Here is a 9619-nt window from a genome sequence, read left to right on the forward strand (position 1 = left end):
CTGTGAAAGCTGAACCATCAGTAAGGCTGAAGAAATACCGATGCTTTTGAACAATGGTGGTAAGGAATATGGTGGTTCAATACCTTCAATCACAAGAAAAACAAGTTACTTGATATTAGATTAATATTTAATAATGGTGGAAGTGCTAAAAATGAAGTTAAGCTTTAAATGTTTTAGATAAACAATGTGAAGCACAAAGTGCTGGAGAAAAAACTGATAGTTAAAGAAATCCCAGATAATCAAAAAATAGGCTTAGGTGGTTAGATCATATGATTCTTGGAGTATTATTATTATGGTTGGCCACACAGCCAGACATTTAGACTGGATTTGGTCTTTTTGTCCACCTATGATAAGGACCTGGCATGTCATCACCATCCAACCTTGAACTATCATTCTTACTAAATTGCATTATTTAATGCAATTCTTACTGAGAGATGCATATACAGTAAGTTCCTCTTTTGGGGTGGGGAGGATTACATAAGAATTTGATTGAGAAAGATGGAATTTGCAAATTTTGTTTTGCTATAAATAAGAGTCTTAGGGTGGAAAAATCAATTATTCTTGACAGTCATAACAAATAACAAAATATTTGAAATGCTATAATAGTTCAAAATAAAGGGCACATAGTTAATGTAATCTTTCACAGCAGCCAATAAAATTTAATAAAAGGAGTTGCCAACCTTTTTAGACTGATACACATATTTGGAATTTTGAGAATTAAGTTATGGATGCAGTCACAAAATGGCTTTTGAAAAGCCTTACCTATTCCTACACTTGATCTTAGCAAAAGGCCAAGAAGCCTTACCTATTCCTGAAATAGCTACCTTGGGATGAACCCAGTTAGAAATTACCAGTTTACCTTAATATATGCATAAGTAGTTTTTCAAGTAAGCAGAGATTTTGCATGACTAGCAGAAACTTTGTGTCAGGCTTTTTGTTCACTAACAATTGGAATTAGAACTTTAATCTACTTTCAACCACCTGGAATCTTTTAATAAAAAAATATCAGGAGGACAGGAAGCTTAAATATTAATTTTCACAGGACTGTTTTCATTTCTATCTGTTCAATGGGCTGATTAATCATACCTTCCTTTCAGCATTCTTGAATACACTCCAAACGTTCAACTACAAATATATGGGTTTGCTATATATGCCTTTCCTGTAATATTATTGCTGTGTAATTCAAACTCGTGTCAAAAAGTAGGTTAATTGTTCTCCACAAATGGATAATACATGTAAAATTGTATGAACTTTGTTTCATTTTAAAATGGTTTCCAATGTTTTATTTAAACCAGCAAATTTTAACAAATAAATAGTGCCTGGCAATGTAATTATAAATAAAGAGAACTTATTAATGTGTATTTTGTTTTTAAATTATATTTGTTTTATAGTTTCCATGTTTTATTATGAAACAATAGTTATATAGGCTGGTAAACCTTACAACAGATTTTTTATTCAGGAACTACAAGATATTCTGGTTATCCTATTTGGTTATCCTATGTAACCTATAATAGGTTATCCTATTATTCTATTTGGAGTAAATTCCATATCAGTTTACTTCACACTATCATCTTTTATACTTAAGTATTCAATCTTCTTTGTTATGGAAAGGTGGGTAGCCATGCCTTTCTCTACCAGAGATTCAAGATGTAAAAGTTAAATTGAAAGCCATAGTTTCAGGGAAGAGATGACGGTTATATCAATAACCAAGAGCCACCCAGCTTCAAGGACAAAAGGCTCAAGGAAAAATGTCTGCTAATCTATGAGAATTAAATTGCAATGAGTATAGGAAAAAACCGCAGTTTCGTATCAACAGAAGGCAATGAACTGTTTCAAATAAAAAAAATTTCTATAACAGAGATAAGGAGTATAAGGGTCTCAAATAAGACCCCCATGTTAGGGTTTATATTGTGGTGATAAGAATGGGAAAAAAGTAGTTGTTTTCTGCTTAAAATCACTTCTTCAGGTAGCTTTCCAGCAGATCTTTTTAAGTTACTCCTATGGTACTCTGCTAGAGAAAGATGAGTCTTAAGAATATCTACAGGGCCATAGACCAGAACTGGACTCCCAACTGCTCAAATCACATCAAAGTGGTGTTATGTGTTTAGCTGAGACAACTGTTCTTTTTTTCATTGTTTATTTTATTATTCTATTATTTACTTCTGTTCTGTTTGCACTCTTTTCATTTCTTCCTTTTTATTGTAAGCTGCCTTAGAGCAGCCCCATGGCGAGATAAATTTGGATAAGTGGCAAATTTAAATTTAACAAATGAATAAATAAAAATAAGTTAAAACCTGCTAACTCCTAGGAAGATAAGCAGAGTCCTCAAGACTGCTAATCCACCCACCTGTTTATTGCATCCATGTCCTTCCTGTTTGTGAAGTCAGCCCAGGGGAAGACATGCGGTTGGGCCATGCTGTAAAATGTGTTTTATAGGAGGAGGGGATGGTCCCTGCTTTTTTAAAGGAGTGGTGTTATGCCCCCTCCTCAAGAATATTTCTCTAGCCCTAACTATATTGGATGGTTTTTATCCAGAAGATGGTGGGGCTGTTATTACTGAGGCCTTGGACTGGGCTGATTATATGCATCCTTTTCAATGAGGTTTTTACACTCAGACATCAGTTGCACTTGTTTATGGCTTTTGGCAGAGCTAAAATATGGGTAGTGCAACCATTCCGGTTATTTTGAGAGGATTTCCGTACCATCCACCATGGTATCCTGCGGGATTACCTGCAATGATTGGGGAACTTGGTATTTGGTTGGTTTATCTTTCTTTGTGGTTGAATTCATTCAATTTTGGCATTAGGGAAGAGATCCAGGTTCTACACCGTCACCTTTTATTTAACTGTGGCATGAGGTCCCTGGGGGCGCGGGGCGTCATTTGTCAGTTGGAGTCAGATATCATTCCACTCCATTTTCAGCCCATTAGGCTGTCTTTATAGAAAGTGAAAACTGTATTCGAAGTATTTGCTTCATTGCTATTCAAGAGAAGCAAACTTTGACACCATTCAGTAAAACAATACATTTACATTAATAAAAAACATGATGAAATGAAGGCTGAAAAATGTATACATAATCCGTCAAGATATTCATGGTTTCCTCATATTACTACTACTTTAAGTTGATATGTCCAGTCATTTTCATTGATCTATTAGAAACAAAGAAAATCTGGTGACTTGTCTCCTGTGAAGCAGTGATTTTGTTTTCTTGTTTAATGAATGCATTGTATCTACACCGTAAATTTTTCTAGGGATTGTTTTCAATCTGCATTTGCTTATTATCATTGATTGCAGCAGTACTAACAATGCACTATTAATACTAACTAGTAGTAGATTGATGAATGACCCATCATAAATTAAAACATCAATAGACTAACCATTACTTCGCATAGGATTTTTCAGCGCATTCTGTACATACTATTATTTATTTATTTATTATTTGGATTTATATACCGCCCCTCTCCCGAAGGACTTATTAGTAATGTATCATCAAGTGTTACACAATATAATTCCAGCTGACGGGATTCAGGAGAATACCTTTTTTTGCCTTGGTTCCAACTCTCTGGAACATTATATCCCTTGAGGTGAGATCCTTCCCCACCCTCTGAAAGAGCCTCAAAACCTGGCTCTGCCAATTGGCCTGGGGTCCCGATGGGGGCATTCCCCACTGTGATAGTTAGTGGACTAGGAAGAAGATCGCTTCCCACTCCATTGAATTACTTGACAGTGAGATGAGACAGCATATAAATTAAATAAATAAAATAATGCATGTACAAAATAATCATATATCTTCTTCTTTCAAGCTGTCGTATACATTATTTCATACTGATGCTGCTATTTATCTTTTTTCCCATTCCAGATTCAAGCCAAATATAATGTGCAGTATGAAAATATTTTCTTTCTGTGTAACATTTTGGAACAGCTTCTGGAAACACACAGGGAGCAAAACAACAAAACCAGTCTTTGTTATGAAGTAAGAGAGAAGAAAAAGGTTTTGCAGGACATTGATCAAGCTTTCCTCCATCTCTCTGACGAGTTTCCCTTGTTCTGTATTTATTTATGGCGCCTGGGTACACTTTTGAATGCAACAGAAATAGAAATTGAAGGAAGAAATTGACCAGCTTTTGCTAAGGAAGAGGCCAGCAGCAACTAAAAATTCTCCACTGAATGAGAATGAAGCTCTGAAACAAAGGTGTTAATTTTTTATTTATTTTTATTGGTGTCAGTTATTGCTTGCTTGGGTGTTTGGCAGTTTAATGATGGCCAGTTTGGTTTTTGGGTGGCTAAAATTTGAGCAACATTTATAATATTTCCCTTTGAATAAAGCAGATTAGCTCTGATACTAAAAATTAGCTGTGAAATTAAATTTTAGCTCTCTGAATGGTCTTCATGATTAGGAACTGTTATTTATAGATTATATTTTCTCATTCAGCAGCTTTCAGGAAAAGGTTCTGAACTATTTTCTGTTGGAAAGCACTAAATACATTTCCACAATGAAGAATTTATCACATTCTTCATTGTGACTATTAGATACCTGCAAGGTTTAATAATTAGACTATCATATTGTTTATAAATCAAGTGTGTAATCCTTGTTGCAGTTTAGACGTATTTATAGCTATATGAGTTTTATTGAGAGATGGATAGATGTGAAAAAAATACTATTTTTTTTCTTTTGGTATGTATTATGAATAATTTTGAATACAAATATGTGTGTGTGTATATAGTAGCTATATAAATTGCAATTTATTCCAATATAATTAATATTGAGTCACCTAAAATAATTATTCTACAATGGAGAAGGGGGAATGATGAACAAACACATTGGCTCCCCTCTTCAACTTTAATTACTGAATAGGGAATTGTTTCCTAAAACATCTTGCAATGACCAATATCAATGTGGATTCAAAATTGATTTTTTTCTATCAAATATTTTGTTTTAAATTTTCTCAGAATTGAACCATTGACCCTAATTAATTATGCCACTGTTTGGCTTTTGATGCAGATTCAATTTCTGACTGATTCTCCATAGTTATCAATTTACTTCCTTTTCAAAACAGATCTCTGGAGAATATTAACTCTTAGCAGAGATGTACAGGTCAAGGGCTTTTTAAACTGAAATCGCAACACAAGGTCAAAAGGATAAAAGTTTCCGCTTCTTTCTTCAAGAAATAAATGATTGGCACATCCGTAATTAGGAAAGATCTACCACTTACAAGTACTTAATAAAAACCCTCTAGTATTCCAGACATCCCCTGTAATTAATAGAAGCATATCACATAGATTTCACCATTAGGTGAAAAATCCCAATGCTTCACCCATTTTTTTGCAATATATAGTAAGTTTCTGAATATCTGAGAATTTTGCTGTTTTTAAAAAGATCTTTCAGGCAATTTACGTACATAATGTGTACTTTGGCCATTAGCCATTTCAACAATTAATCAAGATTAATGAGAAAAAAATAGAATGGAAAGCCTTGTTCTTCCAAAAGTAGCTGTCTAAGATTATAAGAGCATAACTAAACTGCAACAGAGAAAAAAACACAGGAGAGAAGCAACACTATACTCACCCTAAGCAATTATGTGAATAGCTTTTAAACATAATGCAACTATTTGCATTGAAAATATGAAGTTAATGGTATTTTTATTATTGCAGGAAAAAGGTTTTCCTCTAGAATCTATATATGGTCTCTCAACTGTTAAAGATTCTTGACCATTCATTGTTTTGATCAGGGGTAATTTCCAGTATTTGCTTCATCATCACAGAATCTATTATTCTGTCTGTCATAACCTCATTTCTTCTTTGCTCTTCAGATTTCTTCTGTTCTATTTCAAATTACCTGTGTCTTATGATGAATTATATTTCCCATCAATCATGCCCAATATGAAAAGAGGTGAGTGGAGAATTGTTTCACCTGAGTTGCAAAGGTCTGATAACCACTAGACAGCCGCAAAAGTTTATAGTGGCAGCTTTAGGTGTGGATGGAAATTGCATCCAAACATCTGGCGAGCCACAGGAAATTCCTTGATTTGAGGGATCCTTCTAGCTTTAATTTTCATTTTTTACCAACGTGAATTTACTATATTCAGTTCAATAATTCAGTTAGGCAGTTGCTCACGTTTCTTTTTGTGCTCATTGTTAATCGTTTTTATCATTAAACTTATTCAGTTAATGAGAGAATCATTAACACAAAAATGGAGTGGAGTCTAATTACTCAACCAAAGTAGTAGCATATTCTGATAACCCTTCAATACTTACAGTATAGCCGAAGGGAATAATTAGCCGAATTCTTTCACTGAGCTAGGATAAAACAAGTAAGATGAAATCATCAAATTAAACATTTTGCCAGCAATTAAATGTTTTACCCAGTAAGGCTCTAAAACCACTTACTGTATATCAGAGAAGATAGGCTGTGTTCGGTTCCAGACAAAACAGCTACTTTGGTAGATTTAGCTTTCTCTTTGCATGCTAGTTTTGAAAATTACTCTTGATTCTGAGCTCAGCACAACATGCTTCCTATCAAGCTAATGTTGCTCATTAGGCAGACACAGGAGTCTGCTGCTCAATCGACAGACATAATGGAGAGGTAGAATAAACAAAAAGGATGCTTCCTGTAGGTTTATAAATCATGTGCTTTTCAGTTTTACTTGCATTCCTTCAAATACAATAATAGAAGATGAAATCAAACAAAACCTGGAAACTGCACAAGAATTTTGCAGTATATCTTTTTCTATTCAGATATCCACTTGTGGGAAAGTAGAAGCTGCTAAGATACTGTATGAAATGAAACATTCCAGCTCCTCCCTTTGTTCTCTTGGCTCTTTTCTTTTTAAACCGACATGATGATGATTATAATGATGATGGTGAATACTGTAACTCCCAGACAGTAACTTGGCACTCCAAGGAGCTACGGTGCCCTACTGTCAAATTCTAGACTTAACAATGGAAGATATTTTTGACATATATTGAATTTAAGAAACTGGACTGTTGCAACCACGGTGTGGAGAAATATTTCCCCACAGAGGACCCCCAATCTGTTATATATTTTGGATAGCCTCAGATTACTTTCTGCCTTGCATCTCCCACCAAAGGATTCTGTCAGAAATGATAGTATAGATGATATTATTCAGAAGTGAAATTATTTAAATCTAATCCTGAATATTTTGTTTTGGCACTTTTAATTTTGTTCAAAATAGGCAGGGAAATCTTCCTAAACAAATTTACATCATAGCGTAAAAGTCACTTAAGCAGTAATTGCAGCAAGCAGAATGAAGAAGTATATGTCAGTCAAGTATATCACAATAAGTGTTTTCGACAATTGTTTACTCCTTTAGAAGTCTTCAACAAACCTGAGAAAGATAGCAGACATTCTAAATATTCAGATATGTCAGCACATCATTTTGCAAAGATAATTGTTTTTCTTACCTTTCATTCTTTTGATTGTTTTATGCTAGAAGGAAAAGATTTCACTTTGTAACATTCAGTGTCAGCCTTGTATCTCACCATAATTTATTTTCTCTCTTTACTTTTGTTTGTATGTATCTCGCAATTTTTAAAAAGTTATGATACCTTTATGTGATCTTAGTTCTAATTAACACAGTTCTTTAAATGATTCTTAACCAGTAATGGGAAGCTTTAATTCTATGAGAAAAAGAAATTATTTACAGGCAGTCCTTGTTTAGCTACTACAATTGGGATCCGCAAGTAAGTGAAGTGATCATTAAGTGAAACTGCAGCCATGCTTACAGTCATACTTCAGCTTCCCTTTGCTTTACAAAAGGTTCTAAAGTTGTTTTTTCATCACCATCCTAACTGTGAAGGTTTGCTGTCCAAGGGCAGTTGCTAAACAAGGACTATCTGTAATCAAAGAACAGGATAGAAAAGTATTATTTTGAAGAACTTTCAAATTTGTGACATCTATTGTCATGTTCAGTCTAAAGCGGAATGGAGAAGCAAGAATTATACCATCTGATTCTGTGATACGGTTTTTCATTGTGGCATTCAAAGGGTGGCAAATACCTGCCTTTGATATGGTAGTCACTTTTAAAGTAATTTATCTTACATCTCCCCCATTTATTGCAGGAAGCAACTAGAACAAGGATAAGCAGTTTAGGCTCCGACAATAGGGGCTTGGACTAGAAGACCTCCAAGGTCTCTTCCAATGCGTATTCTGTAATAATGATAATGATGATAACTTTATTGTCACTTTGAATGTACACCAATCGGCATACATCAAAATGAAATTTCATTGCATACAGCTCTCAAAGGGTCACCACCTCTGATATATACTCCTTGTTCGGGGCCCGCTCAAATTTCACATTGTCCATTTTAGTCTCTAGGGAGTAAACGATGGCAAACAGGACAGATGGAAATGGGGCTCCATGTGGATTAGCCCTCAAATTCGCTTGTATTCTGACAACCTCGCCTTCTTTCCTTTTTCTGATCCTGACTCTTCCACCTTTTCCTTAAAGAGGCCTTGCTTCTTTTCGCCCCTGGAGCACGCTGCCGCCGCCACCAACTCCTCCAAAAGCCTCTCTCTCTTCCTCTGGGCCTGCCGACAGCCTCATCCAGTTCCTTCGCTCCATAAGCTCCAGGTCCTCTCCTCCTCTGCCTCCTCTGGAAACAGCTCTGATTTGCAATACAATCCATCACTAGGCCAGCAGTCAGATCTTGCTGCTGGTAGAACAAATTCAAACAGCGCCAACGACTTTTAACGGTGTCACCAACAGTTCCAAAACAACTAGCAAGTTGCCATGCCAGCAAAGTTTGTCGGTCGTATGTTACCTTAGTTCTACCATGTTGCTCAAACACATTAAAATCTTCCTGATCATGTGGCCTATAGCCCTTACTATCCCTCCCAAAACTATTCGCCTTCAAGAGCCAATGCAGCCGCAGGCATTCCAGGCGCCGCCATCTTAGAACATCTGTATTCTGTATTCCGTATTCAATATAGCTATTAAGAAAAAGCTACGGAGCCTTGCAACTTCTAGCTGAACAATAATTTTTCTTTTCAAACAAAGCCATGCATGAAGAGTATATCACATTTCTTACATTAACAGATATATTTCTTGGGATTCCTAATAAAGATCTTTTATGCTTGTTTTTATTGTATCGAGTGAATCCTACTGAATCCGATTCATAGAAATGATGCCATCAGATATGCCAAAGAAAAGAACATAATATCACAGATGTTCAAACGCTCTTCACACATAGGGTTCCACTTACTGGTTATCATGTTCTGACTCAACCCAGCCAAGTGCCAAGCTCGTTCACTGCCTAATTGCACATTTAGTGAACAGGCCAGAATTATGAGAATGGAATCTATAGGTTTACCAATTGCATTAAGAGAGCCTTCTCTATCAAGGGAGGATTTTAAGGATCTTAAGATCCTTTTTTTGTGCAAGACTATAGGTGTACCAACCTAAAGCCTCTTTTACTTCCCAACATGTGCATATGATACTGGGACCAAATGGGAACCCTTGTGCATGGGGGAGTTCATTTCATCACAGTTGCTGTACGAAACTATGGAAGCTTTCTTAGCACATAATTAGCTTTCATAAGAGGTTTTAGAGAAGGTGCAATTCTATATACTTTCACCAGGTCTCAGGTGACACAACTGAATA

General features: G+C 35.5%; 1 protein-coding gene across 1 annotated transcript in view; it reads left to right on the forward strand.

The window, feature by feature from the left end:
* The window catches only part of MEI4 (meiotic double-stranded break formation protein 4), a gene marked incomplete at both ends in the record, with an annotated part of 49480 nt that extends 45364 nt beyond the window's left edge, over positions 1-4116 (forward strand). Inside the window, one exon of the mRNA XM_081346477.1 lies at positions 3859-4116. Coding sequence (XP_081202603.1) covers positions 3859-4116 — 258 coding nt within the window. The remainder of the gene's footprint in view (positions 1-3858) is intronic.
* Positions 4117-9619: the final 5503 nt, after the last annotated feature.

This window comes from Vipera berus (assembly GCF_964194415.1).
Source record: "Vipera berus genome assembly, chromosome: 1".
NCBI classification, from domain to species: Eukaryota; Metazoa; Chordata; class Lepidosauria; order Squamata; family Viperidae; genus Vipera; species Vipera berus.